This window comes from Callithrix jacchus, chromosome 6 (assembly GCF_049354715.1).
Source record: "Callithrix jacchus isolate 240 chromosome 6, calJac240_pri, whole genome shotgun sequence".
Lineage (NCBI taxonomy): Eukaryota > Metazoa > Chordata > Mammalia > Primates > Cebidae > Callithrix > Callithrix jacchus.
This window is the reverse complement of record NC_133507.1, coordinates 117,370,254-117,389,616: the sequence shown is the minus strand read 5'-3', so window position 1 is coordinate 117,389,616 and position 19,363 is coordinate 117,370,254. Positions and strand designations below refer to the sequence as shown.

The following is a 19,363-nucleotide window of genomic DNA, read 5'->3' as shown; positions in this document are numbered from 1 at the left end:
GCTTTTTAAAAAAAATTTGTCAGAGGCCATAATTTCATCAGAGAGTCTCACTGGTTCTTATGGATGAGGTTTGGTCTTATTTTTTTGTATTCCCAGCCCTGGCATTGATTTGTTCAAATTAGATGATTATCTTATTGAGTAGGCCCATTGATAAGCCCTGCTCTGGAAATAGACCAGGCTACATTTATTGGGCCCATGTCTTTTTCTTTAGGGCTTTGGGATCAGTCACTCGTTTGATCATGCATAGAAAAATCCTAGAGTTTTTTTCTGAGAAAGATTTTGCCCAGAAATGATCTCTCCACCACCCTCCGTGTAGAGAAGAGTAGTCTTTTTTGCAGGTAGAGGTGCGGTTTTCTTCATGTTCATAAAAGGATGAAACCCTTCCAAAGTCACTTTGCACTGAATAACATGTCAGATGTTCAAGGTCAGATTTATATTAGTGGATATTACCTTGAACTTTTTCCTGCCAGTTCTTATAAGAAACTCATTATAAAGAATTGCTTGAAAAATAGGAAACCCTGACATTGCTTTAAGAGTTAAAATTTAAGTCTAAATTTTAGCCTTGGATTAAGTTTGGAGTATAGTTGTTTATTCAGCACCATTCTAGTGAGTCACATGTGTTAATTTTTTAAAAATAGCCACATTAAAAACATGTAAAATTAATTTTAACAGTATATTTTATTGAACTCAATATATCTAAAACACTACCATTTGTAATCTTGTAAAAACTTGTGCTCAATATAAATCTTATTGATGAGATATTTTACTTTTTTGTGCTAATTCTTTAAAATCTGGTGTGCATTTTATACTTGCAGCATCTCAGTTTAGACTAGCCACATTTCAAATGATCAATAGCCACATGGAGCTAGCAGCTCCTGTAATGGACAATACAGTGCTGGACCATTACTGAGCTATGTATGCTTGTCCCTAAGTTGGGCCTACTGGTATTAGGCCAATGAGATGCCATAAAAATGTTAATACAACACTAGTATTTCATGTAGATAGAAGAATGGAGACTAATACTTCATACAGCATGAAGACCAACTGAAGAAAGGTCTCCCAGGTCTCATCACTAGGAAATCATTTCTTTCATATGTATGTATGCATGCATGCATGTATGTATGTATGTATGTACGTATGTATTCAGGCGATGTCTTGCTTTTTTGCTTAAGCTGGAGTGCAGTGGTGTGATCTGGGCTCATTGCACCCTCCACCTACTGGGTTCAAGGGATCTTCCTGCCTTAGCCTCCCAAGTAGCTGAGATTACAAGCATGCACCACCACTCCTGGCTAATTTTTGTATTTTTAGTGGTGATGGGGTTTCACCATGTTGGCTAGGCTGGTCTCAAACTCTTTGACCTCAGTGATCCTCCCGCATTGGCCTCTCAAGTGCTGGGATTATAGGCATGAGCCACTGTGCCCAGCCACTAGGAAATCATTTCTGTTTATCTTATGGATGGGGAATGGGCCTGTGATTCTTTTAACTCTTTAGATGTTAGAAAGCTCAGAGATAAATTAATGGCCTGTTTCTAGAATCTGAGCAGAGGAGAAAAGCATGAGTTCTGGGTATACACTTTACTCTATATTTTTTATGATTGCTTTCCTTTTTTTACAACTTTCAGCTTGTTGAATATAATACTACAAGTTTCATGCTTTTTAATTAAAAAGTAAAATACATAATTTCAGTTTTCACAATGTTTGAATAATTATGTCTGTTCAAATTTTATGGGAAATAAAAATTTAAAATTTTTAGGAAGACAAACCTCTCGGCTGACTTTTGGTTCTTTTTAACTTTGTTTAACAAATTTGGAAATACTTGGAGAGAGTATCAGTTATTTGGTCTAACTTGGAACTACATATAGATAATACCTGGTGATTTCTTATGTCAGCAATTCTTAAATTTCAGCATTCATCAGTATCAAGTGGGGAACATGTTAAAAAATCTGATATTTGGGCCAGGCACAGTGGCTCACGTCTATAATCCTACCACTTTTGGAGGCTGAGGTGGATGGATCACTGGAGGTCAGGAGTTTGCGACCAGCCTTGCCACCAAGGTGAAAATACTAAAAATACAAAAATTAGCCAGGTGTTGTGATGCACCCCTGTAATCCCAGCTACTTGGGAGGTTTAGGCAGGAGAATCACTTGAACCCGAGATCACGTGCCACATGCCACGTGCTCATGCCTATAATCCCAACATTTTGGCGGACCACCTGAGGTCAGGAGTTCCAGATCAGCCTGACCAACATGGTGAAACCCTGTCTTTACTAAATAAAAAAATTACTGAGGTATGGTGGCACATGCCTGTAATCCCAGCTACTTGGGAGGCTGAGGCAGGAGAATAGCTTGAACCCTGGAGGCGGAGGTTGTAATGAGCTGAGATTGCACCATTGCACTCCAGCCTGGGCAACAAGAGTGAAACAAAAAAACAGAAAACAAAAAACAAAACAAAAAAATCTAATATTTGGGCTGCATGTCACAGGTGGGTTATGATCAGTAGATGTGGAATCTAGACAATGGTGGTTGAATATGCTCTCTGCTGTTATATTCCTAGTAGCTGCCTCTTCCATCTTTCTTCTTCCTCTCATTTCCAGAAAAAATGTTATAACCCCACAGTCCTTATCTTTCTTTCTCTGACCCTCTCTGGCTAAGCACCATGTTTTTATCAGCCAACTCAGATTCTTTCCTCCCTGCTTCACCTATTATCTAGGTTTTGTGTACTAAACAGTGGAATGTATACATTGTATTACTGAGGTTCTTCCCATCTATGACAGAAACTCAACCCAAACTGCAACACAAAAAGAGAAAATTTTGGAAGAGCATAGGGGTGGGCTTTGTCTTAGGCATACTGGGTTAAGGCTGGAGGAATGCCCATGGCCTTCTGTCTGGTTTTCAGCCTGGCAAACCACCAAGGCCCTCATAGAAGGTGGGGGGAAGGACAACTGTAGGCAGAGAAAATGCATATAAGAAAAGCAGACGAGGAGTGCTAATACTTATGATTACAAGTTTCTTCTTTATCCCTGTTTTCCATGCATTATGACAGAAGGAATCACCATTGCAAAGGGTGAGTTCTTGTCTTACCTTGCTATAAATTAAAAAAAAAATTGGATTAATGAGGTAATGGGTGCGTAGTATTTGGAAAGTTTTTCCCAGTTACCACCAGTTAAAACTGGCTTGCATTTTAATTTGTTTGAAATTATTAAGGCCATGGTATTTTCCACATCTTAATAGTGCAGCATTATTAACAAAAATAATTTATTTATAAACTGAATGAATTTATTTCTTTGAATAGATTTTAATGTATTAATGAAAATGCAGCTTCTTTTATTTTATTGAATTTGGGAGCAGGAATCCAATTTCTATAAATATAATGAGTTAATTTGACCCATTAAAACAAATGAATCTTTTAGCATCTATAGAAAGAAATTGGCAATTTTACTTATAGTCATACAGTACTATCATTTTGTAAGGATTATCTAATTATCTATTCCATAGAAATCATTCCATCAGACTTCAACCCTTACTTCATTTATACTTTCTAATTTGTTCCATTTTTAGTGAATAGTTAAATTCTGCCCCTGCACTAGATGTGTTGCTAAACTAGTGAGATAGGATGGAGGTGGATAAGACCATAGACCCTACAACTCATAGTACCAAGGTCAGCTGGAGAGCTGTAGCGTGTCCCAAGGATTAGTTCTGTGCATCGATGCGCTGGGGTGGGAGGGAGCTTGGTACTGTAGCCCAGCAAAATTCCCAGACTTGGCACCACAGTTTCTTCCTTTTCCCCCATATCCTTAGGCTAAGAAACCACCAGTGTCTTCCTTTTTAACACATAAGCAGGTGCTATGGACTCTCACTCCAACACTGATGTAGGTGGCAGAACTTCCCATCTCAACCTACTGTAGGATTCCTGTGTAGAAACATTCACGTGCTTGATTTACTTTGACTCAAGGAGCCATCCAAATACTTATTATTTTTTTTCCCAAAAATGGATAGGTGCGAGAGGAAGGACAAAAAGGATGTGATTTTTATTGAGCTCCTACTCTGGCAACAGAGCCACTCCTTCAAGTCTCTTTATTATGCCTGTACATCAACGAGTTGGCAGGGTCCGTGGAGACTGTCTTGAGAGAGGGAAATTGCTATTCTCAACAACGTGGTGGGCTTCTAAAGTTGACTTAAATCTGTGGCTCACAACAAATCAATAAATAATTGCTTTCTGTATCGGCAAAGTTAGCAGTAGGTAAACCAAAAGTGAGAGTGAGAAAGGGTGGAGACACAGCAGAGCCATCAGGCAGTTCTGCTTTGGCAGTGGGAGGCTGCTTGGCTCCTGTTTATGCCACTGACTTTAAAGCTTGTAAACAATTGATTACATCTTTCTCCTCAAATTTTGTGGGTAAACCTGGGTACCATATGACATAGCTTTCATAACCCAGTTGTAAGCCAGAAGCCACAATGAGGTGTAGCATATTGGATTAAAATCAGACTTTAAAGACCTCAGAGTAGGTCTCAGCTGTGTCACCCACGAGCTTGGTGTCTTCGTCTGGAAGTAAAGTCTGGGATTAAGAGTTGCATAATAACATGGGAGTGAGGAATGAGAGTGGAGGATAGACAGGAGTTACCAGGAAGGCAGGCCTCTTAAAGTGAATCTGTTTATACTGATTGGGAAACCAAATTTCAGAGTAAATAGGGAGACAAAGGGATTGATTTGACAAAAGTTCAAATGATGGGAATCAGTTTATTTTATCTTAAACCAAAATTTAGGTTATTATCACAAATGTGGCCTAATTATTAGAAGGAACAAAGAACAAATGAAGTGTTGAAACTTTTAGAGAGTTGGGGTAATTCACTTTTTCAAGAAAATTGTATGATAGTACAGTATAATATTTGACTTTCTCTGCAATCATAAAGAAAGTCATACTGCAAAAACTGTTTCAAGCCTCACTTTCCCCTAGCTTCTCTCTAACCCTCTGTTTCAAGCCTCACTTTCCTCTGGCTACTCTCTAATCCTAAGAGAGACAAATTATCCTTAACTTTTTTCTGCTTTGGTTATCAATTGTTCTAACTTTGCCAGATCCTTATTAGTCACTGGTTTTGCATGTGACTTTAAAATCACTTTGACTTTTAAGAATTCCTGAATCTTTTACAAGCTCATGTAATTTCACTTTGCAGTCAGTTTATTGTTGGAACATCTAATATTCAATGAGAGAACAGCAGAAATGGGGTTGGCAGGAATTGACTCTTTCATTGCATGGGAGAAGTGGTTGAATAGGGTCTAATTTTATGTCTTCAGTTCATCATTGTTTTGTGATATTTTTTGCTTTCATTGTCAGTCCCTTAATAGAGTGGAGCTGGGCCAAAAACACTTAGGTAAAAAGAATCTCTTCTTTGTCAAAAAAAATTTTGGAAAGTACAGTCTTCTGTAGGTAGTCCTTTTGGAAAAGATTCCAAGCATTTTTTTAATACCAATATTTGAATTAAAATTAAAGTTGGTATCAACAAGCTGAATCATGACACTGAAGAGAACTGTTTTCTTATTCACATGTTGCTTATTCATTTAGTTTTTCGGTTCTTCCAGATGAGTCTTTGCCCTCATTGGGGATCTCATAAATTGAGTAATTTATTATTATTATTTTAAATTCATTCTTTTTCTAGTCTTAAGACTATAAGTCCCTTCAGAATGGAGTTTGTTCCATTTGTTTGCTCTAGTGCTAGAAGAGTATCTCACACTTAGTAGGCATTGGATAACTATTATTTGTATGAAAAACTAGACAGGTTTGACACTCTATGTTTGTTACTTACATGTGCCTTTTCTTCCTAATGTGGTTCTTCCTTCTTGTTTGATTCTGTCCCTTCTTGCATTTTTTCAGCTTTGATGTACCTTTTGTTGATTTCTGAAATAATGGTAAGCATCAGTTGGTAACCTCAGACTTTGAAATTTAACCTGTGTGTTTGCAACATCTGCTCACAACCATTGCATTCTGCCAGTGAAATAACTTCAATTAAAAATCTTACCATGGTGCCAAATAATTTGTGAAATTAAAGATAATTGATTAATTAAGTGAAACATTGTTCTAGGTGCTCTATCAAGAAAACCATGTAGGTCCAGCTGCCAGCTTAGAGGTGACTTCGGACTGTCAGTTCTGACTCCTCATGAAGCATACATTCTAGGGGGAAGAGACACAATAAACAAGTGAATAAGTCATACTATATATTAGAATATGAAAAGTGCTGCAGGAGAAAAATAAAGTAGGAAAAGGGAGTAGGTAGTGTAGGAGTGGTTGAAATTTATCATGGGATGGTCAGGGAAGGTCCTACTGAGAGGCTGCCATTTGGTAAAAACATGAAAGAAATAACAAAGTGAGCCATGTGCATATTGACGAGAAGAGCAGAGGGAATAGCATATGCAAAGGCCCTGTGGTAGAGAGTGGCTGGAACATTCTAGGAGCAGCAGTGGAACTGGAGTGGTATGAACATGGAAGGTAGTAACAGAAGATGAGATCAGAGAGGACTAGCGGCCAGATCATATGGGGCTTTCTAGACCACCGTAAGGGTTTTGGCTTTTTTCCTGCATGAGATAGGATTTTTGGTAGAGAACCAAAATGATCTGGCTAAGATTTGAACAGGTTCACTCTGTCATATTGAGAATATACAAGAAGAAATCAAGAATGGAAGTGGGGAAGGAGGCTATTAATTTAGAGGAGAGATGGTAGTAGCTTGGATAGAGTAAAGGCAGTGAAAGCTAACTCCTATCCATCTTTTACTTTTTAGTTGTATTGCATGGCCTAGAATACATGCCATATGTTTAAACTGTATTGTAGTATGGCCTAGAATGTACACCGTATTTCATGGCTCCTTCATATCTTTCAGCATCCAGCTCAATTTTCTCATTAGACTTTTCTTTAGCCCCTGCTCATCATGCCCCATAAGGAGCTCTCTTACTGCCTTTTGCACTTATACATTATATAGTATAGAAGGCAATTGCTTTCTATTTCTTTCATGTGGCTTGACTTCTATTTTTTTTCTATGCTGTAGCAAGAGCCTTATTTTGTACTTTTTAGCACATAGTAGGCACTTTACTAAAAAAATCCTGTTTAAATGGTTGTGGCTAATTCTAGTGACAGACAATTTACCTATATAAGAAATCTGCACAGTACCCCTGAACCTAACATAAAGTTAAAAAAAGCCAATAGTGCTAATTACACAAGTGAAGGGAGATGCTGTTAACACTGGCATTTTTCTGTGATGGATCTATCTTTGAAACTCAAAAATAAACTCCAAGTTTGGGGTGGGGAAAGATTTATTCATACTATTTACTTTGTCCTTTTGCATTGTCATTTTCTTACTGGTGGCATTTGAAAAAGAAACCCTATTTGTGTAAGAGAGACAGTAATTTGTCTTTAAAAAGCTTAGAGTCTGGCAAGAGAAGATGTGTCTTCATAATTAGAATATTGAGGCATTGTGAAGTATAAATGATAAGAATAATATAAAAAAGGGAAGTAGAATTCACTAGTAGGAATGTTGCCTTCTGGCTAGGTGGTCTCTAAAAAAGAGAGTGGTCTTTAGCTCTTGAAGGTGGAGTAGGTGGAAAGAATTGCATGGGCACTGCTGGACTTGCTAAGCATTTGCAGGGGTAACAGAATAGATAAATTTGCATGGAGAAAGTTTGCATGGAACTTTGGGTTTATTCAGGGAATTATAAAGAAATCCAGGGGAAAAATCCACCCTCTGCTCTCCTCCCTGACCCCCAGAGCTACCACTGAAATCTATGCCTTCCTTGTCACTGAACTAGACGATGCAACAATTTGCCAACTTCAGGTCTCAGCCTAATCAGCTTTAATGTACTACTTGTGAGAGGCCTTCCCTATTCACCCTCACCAAACTTCCCTGTTCCTTTGTTCACTTTCATCATGGCTTTTTAATTATGTCATTTACTTGATTGGAAGCATTGGCATTGAAAAAGTGCTGTAGGGAGAAACTGGATAGATTGGCTGGGGAAAATAAAAGGACCCGAGAGGTCTTTTAAGAAGTAGTGATCTGAGTATGAAATGATATAAACTTGGCTTAGTGCATTAAGGTTTAAAAAATGTACTCTATGGGGTATAGACTGCATGATAGAATTGCTAGAATTTATGGTTATGACCTCTGGTGTCTTATGGAACAAACAATTATATTTAAATACAGTTGGTGTTCTTTTCTGGAAGCTTTTACTAATCAGTAATTAGGAGCTTAAGTTTTGTGATTTGCTTTGCAAGGAAGACTTCCCCACCTAATGTGTTTCAACCACCACAACGTAATGTGGAATTCTTAAATATTTGAATTTCACTTACCAGTAGTTTACCAACTTGAGCTACAGGTAATGTTTTGAGATGTATTCCACACAAAAGAAAAAAGATACCTTCCCCTTAAGGTTGCACAGGAATAAAAGTTTTGTATCTTTCTTTTTTTATTTTTATTTTTTTATTGCATTTTAGGTTTTGGGGTACATGTGCAGAACATGCAAGACAGTTGCATAGGTACACACATGGCAGTGGGTTTTGCTGCCTTCCTCCCCTTCACCCACATTTGGCATTTCTCCCCAGGCTATCCCTCCCTAGCTCCCCTATCTTTCAAAATGAATGAACGTTAGAGGAAATGATTCCACTTCTCCCACATAAGCCATTAATAACTTTTTTTGTTTCTGTTTATGTGACAGGTTCTCATCCTGTTACCCAGGCTGCAGAGTAGTGGTATCATATCAGCTCACTGACACTACGACCTCTCAGCCTCAAGCAATACACCCACCTCAATCTTCCAAGCAGTCCAAGCAGGGACTATGGGCGCATACCACCATGCCCAGCTAATTTTTGTATTTTTTGTAGAGACAGGATTTTTCCATGTTGCCCAGGCTGGTCTCAAACTTCTGAACTCAGGCAATCTGTCTGCATCAGCCTCCCAAAGTGCTGGGATTACAGGTGTGAGCTACAGTATCTGGCTAGTATTTGTTAATAGACGAGCAAACCACCAAAAGTTGTTGATATAAAAGCAAAGGATATTTCCTGTTTTCTTTTCTTTTTTTTTTTGACACTTGGACAGACTATGACTTCATGTATGTGTACTGAAAAATAGGTTGGAGTTTTTAAAAGGTAGTGAAAAAATATGAAGTTCTGGTTTTCATTTTCCTAATCTGGCATGACATTTACAAATGATTCTTGAAATGAAATTTTGCTCTTCTTAACTGACTAGCATTTTTAAAGTATAGGTTAATGTTTTAAAAAACTGATACCTCTGCCAATAAATGTAATTTCAGTGGGGGCTCATCACAGTCTAACCTGTATTGAGATAAATGAGTAAGAGATGTTGCCCTCATTCTTCCCATATTTGCTATTCTATATTCTTCTCTCAAGTCTGTGATACTGGCACTGGTATTTTGTTAGTGTTCTTTTTTCTTTTATTTTTACCCAGCATTCATTTTTTATTCACCTAGTAACAGCAAACCTTTGTTTTCACTAATTTAATTCTTTTTGAGGAATCACTTCTCCCCAGCTGCCTTCAGTTTTGGTAGAATTGCCCACCCAGATGCTGTCCCCTCTTCTCTGTAGGTCCATAGGATTCCGTCTCCCACCAGTCAGTCCTGAGCAACGTCATGGAGAAAGGAGGGATGTTTAGGTAGATTGATCCTGGTGACTACTGTTACCCAAGAGTATCTTTGGCTCATTCTTTTTCCTTATTTTGATTCTGTGGACTATCCAGTATCTTTCTAGTAAATTTCCTTTCTGTTTCAGTTTATCAGAGGGGGCTTCTGTTCCTGGCAACCAAGGAGCTCTCAGAGACAACTATTTATTGTATTAAATAGATAGTAGGAACCATCCTTTCATATCAGAGGTCTATTTTAAATAACATTATTACATATCTTATTTGTAGAAAAATTCAAAAATTGAGTATCAAGAGGTAAAAACAGTACTAATCCCACTATCTGTAACAATTGAAAAAGTATGTTCTTTTTTCTAGGTGTGTTATTAACACAGTTTAATTATGTTGTATATGTAACAGTATATGTTGTATATGTAACAGCTTAACCTTATAGCATGAGCAAATTCCCATGTCAAATCTTAAAAATATGTTTTTAATGGCTTCATAATAGTCTATAAGGTAAATATGCCACAATGTAAATATTTATCCATTGTTAGATGTTTGTTTTGTTTTTAATTTGTTGTCTATTTTGAATAATGTTGTGGTGAGCATCTTTTAATAATTCTTTAGTGGCACCTCTCCTTCTTTTCTTAGGGTAGGGCCCTGGAAATGAATCACTGGGCCTAAGGGTATGAGCATACCTAAGGCCCAAGAAAGCTTTATAAAACTAAACTCTCAGCAACAAAGGAGTTTTATATCTCACTTGAGTACTGTTGTTTTTTAAAGGTTACATTTTAGTGGACAAAAATTATATCTCCTTTTTAAAAATGTGTTTTTCAATATATACTTATTGATTTAAAATTATTTGTAAAATATCTACTCATACCTGCAAAGAAGGTTTTAATTAAATAATTGGATTTAAAATCTCACTAAGTTTAAAGAACTAAACCCATCGATGATAGACTGGACAAGGGAAATGTGGAACATATATACCATGGAATACTATGCAGCCATAAAAAATGTTGAGTTCATGTCCTTTGTAGGGACGTGGGTGAATCTGTAAATCACCATTCTCAGCAAACTGACACAAGAACAGAAAATCAAACACCGCATGTTCTCTACTCATAGGCGGGTGTTGAACAATGAGAACACAGGGACACAGGGGAGCATCACACACTGGGGTCTGTTGGGGGGACCAAGGGAGGGACAGCAGTGGTGGGTGGGGAGGTTGGGGAGGGATACCATGGAGAGAAATGCCAGTTGTAGGTGACAGGGGGATGGAGGCAGCAAACCACATTGCCATGTGTGTACTTATGCAACAATCCTGCATGATCTGCACATGTACCCCAGAACCTAAAGTACAATAAAAAAGAAGAACCAAAAAGAGTTAAATATGAATGACTTTCTCTTTTTAATCTAGTTGTGTATTTAGTGATCTAAAGCTAAACCAACATCTCGAAAGCACTCATGACCTCAGTCTTTAAAATTAACAATTTTTTTTTGTGGAACTTAAAATTATATTTGTGTACATCCCTTTTCCAAGTTTACAGGTGGGAAATTTTTATGTTGTGGATTATAACATATTCTTTAGTTAAATTGTGGGAACAACAGGATTTTCCTAAAGGGCAGCAGCCTGGAGGATAAGTTCTATTTTCTGATTCTTTTCCACCTGGAAAGCGGAAGTGAGGGGCAGCTCCAGTTACCCCAGGTTCTCTGTTGCGTTCTCATTTCCTAGCAGGTTGTGTAGAGGACTTTTTCTGGTTTTCCTAATCATTTTATTAGCATACTCTTGCTGAGTAAGCTAAGCATCAAGATATGATTATGACAAACACTGAGTTTATCTGAATGTTCATTTATACTGAATGGTTCTGTAAATGCTCTCTTACTACACACAGGGGAAGTCCACTGGGGAGGGAGCTTTGGTGGAAGATTTGGTGATGACTTTGTTCATCTCAAATGCCAACTGGCCTTGCTGGGAATGGGTTACTGCTTTCTTTTCCTAGAGTTCTCACATCTGTACTTATTGCAGGGCAATTATGTCTTGACTCTAAATGTGGTTTTCTCCTCTTGATTTTCCTTATTTAAATAGTTTTAAAAAATCACTTGGAGTTTGAAGCATAGTATAGTTGAACAGATTGTGTGTGTGTGTGTGTTGTAGTGTTTTTTTGAATTTGAAGGATTAAGCAAGTTTGTTTTTTAATTATTATTGGTTTTATTTATCAATGCCAACTATAAGAAGTTAGAATCCTAGGATGCATTTCTTAAATTCTATAAAAATCCTCTGACGATGTTTTCCAGTACCTGCCCTTCAGGTGAGGTTTAGTAAATTGACATTCACCTCCAGATTCTTTAGCAAAACTATTCTAAATAAAAAATACTTGCTTAATGTATTTGTCATCTGCTACAGTCTGTAACTTCTGAACAAAATCTGCTGGTTTTGGAACTGAAGTTATATACTATGGCATTTTGTGATTTGCTTAGTAATTAAATCTCTTGACCTCTGGAAGAGAAGTGATTTTGTTTTCAGTTGTTTAGAGCAGATGTCTTTTATCTGGGAGAGCAGCAGAATCCAGACCTAATCATAATTAGAGGAAGGAGAGTTTTTTGTTTGTTTATTTGATTTTTAAGGGGTGCTACATAATGTTAAATTGTGTCCACTGGGAAAGGGACGTATAGCTGCAGCACAGAGTCACCCTGGGAGGGATGTGTTATTCAAGGAGCTTTAAAGGACCAGCTTTCTGTTTAATATGTATGGTGAATATTAACCTGTCTCCCTTACCATTAGCTTTATTTTCTAAAGCTTTTTAAAAGAACGTGGATAATTTTCTGAAGAAAATGTCTTTTTTACTGCAGAAGGCGTAGATGTGAAGCCAAGAAGCAAATTGAGAGTTCTTAGGTTTCAGTATTAGAAAATGTGCATCAGCCATTCTCTGTTATTAACACTTATTTTCCCATATGAGAATATTGCATTGAATAAGGTAGTTATGAGTCAAATTTTAGGTATAAAATTTGGAGTGCTTTTTTCATTTTTATGTGACTTAGGAAATTAATTTTTGCACAATACTTACTTACTATCAAAACATGAACTCTAAAATTTATATTACATTTCCTGTAAAGGAAAAATTAAGGTTTCCAAAGCAGTTGGAAGATAATAGTTTCTTGTTGTAATCTAAATAAAACCACTTGACCCAGGTTATGTAAAGTAAAGCCTTTAAATAAGGCTTTTAAACCCTCAAATAAGACTTTTAGAGATATATTGGCATATTCAATTTTAGTTAATACTAATTTTAATTTAATTTTAAATTTTAATTAATACTAAATAATAATTGAGCAGAGCCTCGCATTTGAATGTTTGTTTTATCCCTGGCCTCGTAATAGACAATTTGGACCCACCCTCATAAGAGTCATATTTACTTGTATATATTGCCTTTACTTCCATCTCACCTGAAATGGTTTTGATTTTCTCAGCCTTGTCAATGTTTCTAGGATTCTGTTGTCACTTAGATTGAAACCCAGAATTTAGACCTAATATCACCCTCACTTTTATCCCTTATATTCAATCTGTCATCATGGCTATGGGTTCTTCCTTTGAAATATTTCTGATTGATATGTCCTTTTCATGTCACTAAAATCCATCTTCTGCAAACAGTGCTGGGTTCATTGACTAATCAACTTCTCACTGGTTTCCCCACCTCTGTTTTCTTCCTATAATAATCAGTCCTTCATAAACTCTCAGATTACGTTTCCTCAGACTTCCCTTTCCTATTTTTGCCTCTCTTCTCAAGACCCTGGAATGGCTCCCACTCTTGGTCAGGTTTCAGCAGGACTACTTCAAGTTCTGTGCCCAAGCTTCTTAAATTCTCATCTCCTGTCTCTTACATCTTACACTGTCCAGTCTTTGGCTTGTGGGTGGTGGGCTCTGCAATTTTTTTCTAAGGGGGCTGTTTGGAAGTTGTCATTACTTTTTAATGCAGAAGCAGTTACGTAAAAGCTACAGTTGAGTTCTTAAACTAGAACTCTAAGGCCTGTATAACGTAATATGTCTGATTTCTGAGCTCTGGAAACGAGAAGCCATGGGAATAGGTGGAGGCAGGTGAAGGATGGATGTTTTCTTTTTTTCTAAGTACATGGTCATCCAGACTAGGCAGAACTTCTAGTGGTTCTTAATGTGTAAAGTTGGTCTTCAGCATTTGTTTTCTGTTCACTGTCTTCCAAATCCTGGCATTCCGCTCTCCAGGCTCTTAGGCATAAATAGTTACCCTAGACTAAATAATGCATTAATTAATTCAGTAGTTATAATGGTTTGCCTACTAAAATAACCATAGCTACTATTTATTGAACACTTTCACCCACAGTATTTCAATTCTTACCACAACCTTGCATGGTACATTAAAATTACTTCCATTTAATAGATAAATAAATTGAGGCTGGGTGAAGTTTAAATATATATAGCTATTGATTTATGTGCTGACTTAAAAATAACCTGTATATATTTGAAAATTCTTAAGAAAAGTTTGTATCATATGAGAATTTCTTAAAGGAATATGTAGAAAACCTCCATCCCTTCCCCACTTCATCTCCTCCCCTGATGCACAAGCACCTCTGGGGCACTGTTCTCCTTTTGAAGTCTATACAGCTTCAGAGTAGAAGAGAAGAAGCAAAAAGAGATCTAAAAAGTTTCTGAGACTTGTCAGCCTCTCCATCCGCAAGCCTGTCTCCAGAAAACCCTCTACTCCCTGGACTGGATGTCTTCATACAACCGGATTGCACAGTGATTCCTGTTAGAGATTTGGTTCAAAAAGTATCTTTGTGCTAAAGTGTAATGAAAGAACCCTTGGAAGGATTAAGGAATTCTCGGTTATTAACACATCACCATCAGCTAGTTCAATGATGTCTTCCTCTTAGCTACCTCTGGGGCCTTTCTGATTGCATAGAGTTGAAAAGGAAGTGGGGGCACTTCCATGGTTTAGATCTGTACCGCCCAGTCCAGTATGTGGCTGGGGAGCACTTGACATGTGGTTAGTTTTAACTGAAATGTGCTTTAAGTGTAAAATTCACACTGGATTTAAAAGCCTTAGTATTTAAAACAAGAAAAAAACCATTAGTAACTGTTTATATTAATGTTGAAACAATAAGTTTGGATATATTGAGTTAAATAAAATATTATTAAAATTTTCACCTGTTTTATGTTTTTAAAATGTGATTACTAGAAAATTTTAAATTACACCCATGTGTTGTGTTATATTTCAACTGGACAGTGCTGGTTTAGACTAATTCTCCACCTGTCCTGTGTATTCCAGCTTTTGTTCGGCCTGGTAGCCGTGCTATCACACCCAGCTAATTTTTGAATTTTTAATAGAGGCGGGGTTTCACTATGTTGGCCAGACTGGTCTTGAACTCCTGACCTCAGATGATCCACCCACCTTGGCCTCCCAAAGTGCTGGAATAACAGGTGTGAGCCACCATGCCCAGCCAGTGCTTGGTTTCTTTTGCAGGATTGTCATTATCTTCACCGATTTCTGGGGAAACTATGTTTGTTTGTTTTTTTCCTCCGCCTCTCAATACTCTTCATTGGTAGCTTTTTCGTATCTGTGCTCCCAATTAGAATGTTCTTCATGCATTTCTTTTTTTCTTCTCATTCTTTTTTTTAATGCTTATATTATTTTAATGACATCATCAATATAAGGTAGTTGTAAATATTTTTTTTAATTTATTTATTTTACTTTAGGTGCATACTATATCTGGCATTTCTCCCAGATATCACCTCTGCCACCAAGTGTTTTCTATCTTCTTCAGCCAACCTTTTGCTTCACAGATCTTTCTCAATTTCCTCATCTGAAAACAGAAATAATGATGTTATCTCTCAGATTTAATTCACAATATTCTGAGGTCTCACTCGAGATACCTGATGTGAAAGTGCTTTGGAAAAGGATAAGCACTTTATAAATACATTGTTACCACTTTTAGATGGCCCTGCAACATTTGTTGTCCCCATAACATATTTGTCAAGATAAATTATACATGTATATAAGGTGCCATTGATACCAGCTTGAATTCTCTCATATATGAATATTTGCTGTTGTCTTCTAAAATTCCAAGTTCCCAGGTGGGAAGGGCTATGTTAGGAAAAGAAAATAAAGAAATTGAAAAAAAAATCTTACTCTTTAACTTTTTAGCATACACTGCAGCTTTATGGTAGACATGTAGTAATAGATGCTTCATACATTTTTGCAGGTGCAATTAAACTAGCAGATTCACACATTTCTAGCTCTTTTTGCTTTTCACTGAAAATATATTATGTATGATGTATTCAGTTTTTGGTCCTTAATCACATGTCTTTTCTTGTTAGAATGCAGCCTTCTTTGAACTAGGGACTTTGACTTTTGCTTTCTTGTATCCTTAATGCTTTTCATGTAGGAGGAGCACAGTATTTTTTTTTTAATACTTTAAGTTCTGGGGTACATGTCCAGAACGTGCAGGTTTGTTACATAGGTATACACGAGCCATAGTGGTTTGCTGCACCCATCAACCTATCATCTACATTGGGTATTTCTCTTAATGCTATCCTTCCCCTAGCCCCCGACCCCTGACAGGACCAGAGAATGGCTCTTGTCGGCATTACGGGGCTAAACCTTGGGCTCTGAGATTTCTGAGGTCCTTACTGCCTACGAGGCTCTTTTGTTTCTGTTAGAGGCTATGCTTTGAACTACCGAAGATGCTGATTAAGTAGAAGGGGTAATGGGAATTATGGGAGTATGAAACCAGTTCTCGATATAATTAAAGTAGAATGTAGCCATATATTATTAATAGCTAAACTTTACCAAGCACTTACTATATGCCAGACACTGTTTTATCAGTACTGATTTATTTAGTTCTCTTCAAAATCCTATGAGGCAGATGTTATTATGTTCTTCCAGGATAGGTGGGAAAACAGAGGGACAGAGAGTTAAAATAAATTGTCTAAGATCATAGAGTGATCGAAAGTAAAGACATGACCGAAATCCAGAAATTGGGCTTCAGAGTTTATTCTCTTAGCTGCTGTGCTAACTTATCTCTCTGCTTAAATACAGATAATTTTAAAACAGCAATGTGGATATACGTACGTGTTATTTCACATTTTTCTAGAACAGAATAATTGTCAGTAGTTCTTCTGTTGTGGTTTTAAATCGTAAGGGTTGTGGCCTATTTCTTTCAGGGAAGTAGTCTGGTTATATACAACCTGCATTTTTTATTCAGCTACAGTGTGTTGGGAGTTAATTATTTATAGTTCTTGCTGAAGCTGATGTGCTTCTTGAGTCACTGAGTTTATAAAGAAATAATGGCCTGTTGAAAGTCACTAAAGTGAAATTTCATGAAAACTGTCAGAAGTTGACCTGTATTTTAAGCTTCATAGATTAGAGATTTTCTATTAATTATGGATTCTTTTATGGTATCAGAATTAGCATAAACCACATACAGAAAATAAGTGCCAATTTTATGAAGAGAGACATGGGATTTAAAACCATTGAGCTGAGTAAATCAGCTTATCTGTTCATTTTTATTTCTGTCTTTTTCACAAAGGATTTCTTGTCCAAATTCTTTTTATTCAAAAGATAGTGCTAAAGTATGAGATCCACTTTATGGCAGAAATTACTTGAATAAATACATTTACAAGTGCTATAAACCTAGCAGAAAAGTATGTCCTCTTCACCCAAAGTGTCTGTGAACTGAATGGGAGGATGGGAGAAATTAGGAAACATTACATTCCCCTGCCCTCCTCTCAGACTCAGTAGCCAAGGTTGTCAGCTGTCATGTAAGTACTGCACCCAAAGTTACTTTGTTTTTTAAATGGAAACTCATGCTGACTTCCCAGGACCCAATAGGGTTTGCCTTGAAATGAAACATATTATAATGAAGATGGTGGCAGGTACTAAGAGTGCAGAATAAATGTTAAATTGATAAATGCATGAGGGGATTCTGTAGATCTGAAAGGGATGGTATAGAAGAAAATCAGATCAATTCTATGTAAACCTGGTGAGATCTGAGTGAGGTAATGTAAACCCAATGCAAACAGGTAAAGCACTGGCAGATAGAACCTCAGTTGTACTGTGTTAAAATACCAGAGGTCCTGGAGTCTCTGTTTATATCTGGAAGTATTTTGGAACTAGACTCAGTGAGCCAACAAGGGGCTGTCTAAGTTCCAACAGGGAAAGCCCTGTTCCTTTGGAAGGAGGCCAAGTGGGAGCCAAAGGAAAGAGCTTATCGTGATCCAGATGGCCCAAATAATGTGGACCAGCCAGAAAGTCAGGATGGCAAGGGGCAGGCTCAGGAAAGGGGCTAGAGATATAAGTTATGTCAAGAAGTATCTAGGAGAAAGATGTTCACTCTTCCTGCGTCTGTTCATTTAACAAACATTTATTGACATGTACTGTGTAGCAGGCACTGTTGTAGACACTGGAGGTAAAGTAGCCAACAAAACAGATGACAATCCCTGCCTTTGTGAAATGTACATTCTTGTCAGAAGAAGTAGACAATAACCAAATAAATAAGTAAATTGTATGGTACATTAGATCACAAAAATTGCTACAGAGAAAAATAAAGCAAGAAAGGAGGGATGGGAAATGCTGGGGTGCTGCAGTTTTAAATGTGATGGCCACTGCATTTAAGTGAAGAGGTGACATTTGAGCAAGCTCCTGAAAAGATTTCATTCTTATGCTAAGAAAACTGAGTGAATGAACTTGTACTCAATGGTTTACTTCAAGTGTATTTAGCATGTGTCTTGCTGTTTTAAAATTTCATTGCAGAAGCAAATAAATGTGGGGGGGGTGGATGAAAAAGAAGAGGATACCATGTTTGTTTGAACTTGGAGTATTTGGAAAGGATAGACCTAAAAGGAATCCCTTCTTCCTTGATTGCTAGGAGAAAGCTGTGCCAAGTGCAATCAAGGGTCACAGGCATGTGACAGCCTTTGCCATCATGTGACTTTATAGAAGCTGTTTCTGATATCATCAGTTGACAGTAGAATAATAGATTTTATTTTGACAGCAGAGTATTATTACATGGTCAGGCTTTAATAAATACTCCTTACAGCTTTATGTCTGGAAAGATTAAATCTAATTCTTCATGTTGTAGCACTAATGTTTTATGTTTATCTGTCTCTTGCAGCTTTGTAGGCAGCCAACCTCAAAGAGGCAGACAGGATGGCTAGTTCAGCCCGGGAGCACCTGCTTTTTGTACGGCGTCGAAATCCCCAGATGCGGTACACACTGAGCCCAGAGAACCTCCAGAGCCTCGCCGCCCAGAGCTCGATGCCAGAGAACATGACCCTGCAGCGGGCCAACAGCGACACCGACCTGGTGACTTCCGAGAGCCGCTCCAGCTTAACTGCCAGCATGTACGAGTACACGCTGGGGCAAGCCCAGAACCTCATTATCTTTTGGGACATAAAAGAGGAGGTGGACCCCAGTGATTGGATTGGACTTTATCATATAGGTAAGTCAAATGGAATGGACTTGCTTGTGACTCAGAGCATACAAGTTTTACTCTGACATTTTTACCATTCTGTATTTTCTCCTGGAAAAAAATTCACACACACACACACACACACACACACACACACACACACGCAGCAGATTCTGGGAAATTTCTTTCTCCTTTGGGAGGAGGAAATTCAGCAGTACCTTTGCTTATATGAAGTTTGTGGTTACAGCTCTACCTAATTAAGTGTCAGAACCTTCAGAACCTGCAGGTGTTACAGTATTTTCTATTGGTGCAAAA

General features: G+C 37.5%; 1 protein-coding gene across 3 annotated transcripts in view; it reads left to right on the top strand.

Moving 5' to 3' along the window:
* Positions 1 to 19,363, top strand: part of HECW2 (HECT, C2 and WW domain containing E3 ubiquitin protein ligase 2) — a 404,347-nt gene that overhangs the window by 148,092 nt on the left and 236,892 nt on the right. For all 3 annotated transcript variants that reach the window (XM_035305193.3, XM_035305191.3, XM_078328066.1), the window contains exon 2: positions 18,752 to 19,078. In XM_035305193.3, the coding sequence (XP_035161084.2) occupies positions 18,787 to 19,078 (292 nt within the window). In that variant the 5' untranslated portion in view covers positions 18,752 to 18,786. The remainder of the gene's footprint in view (positions 1 to 18,751; positions 19,079 to 19,363) is intronic.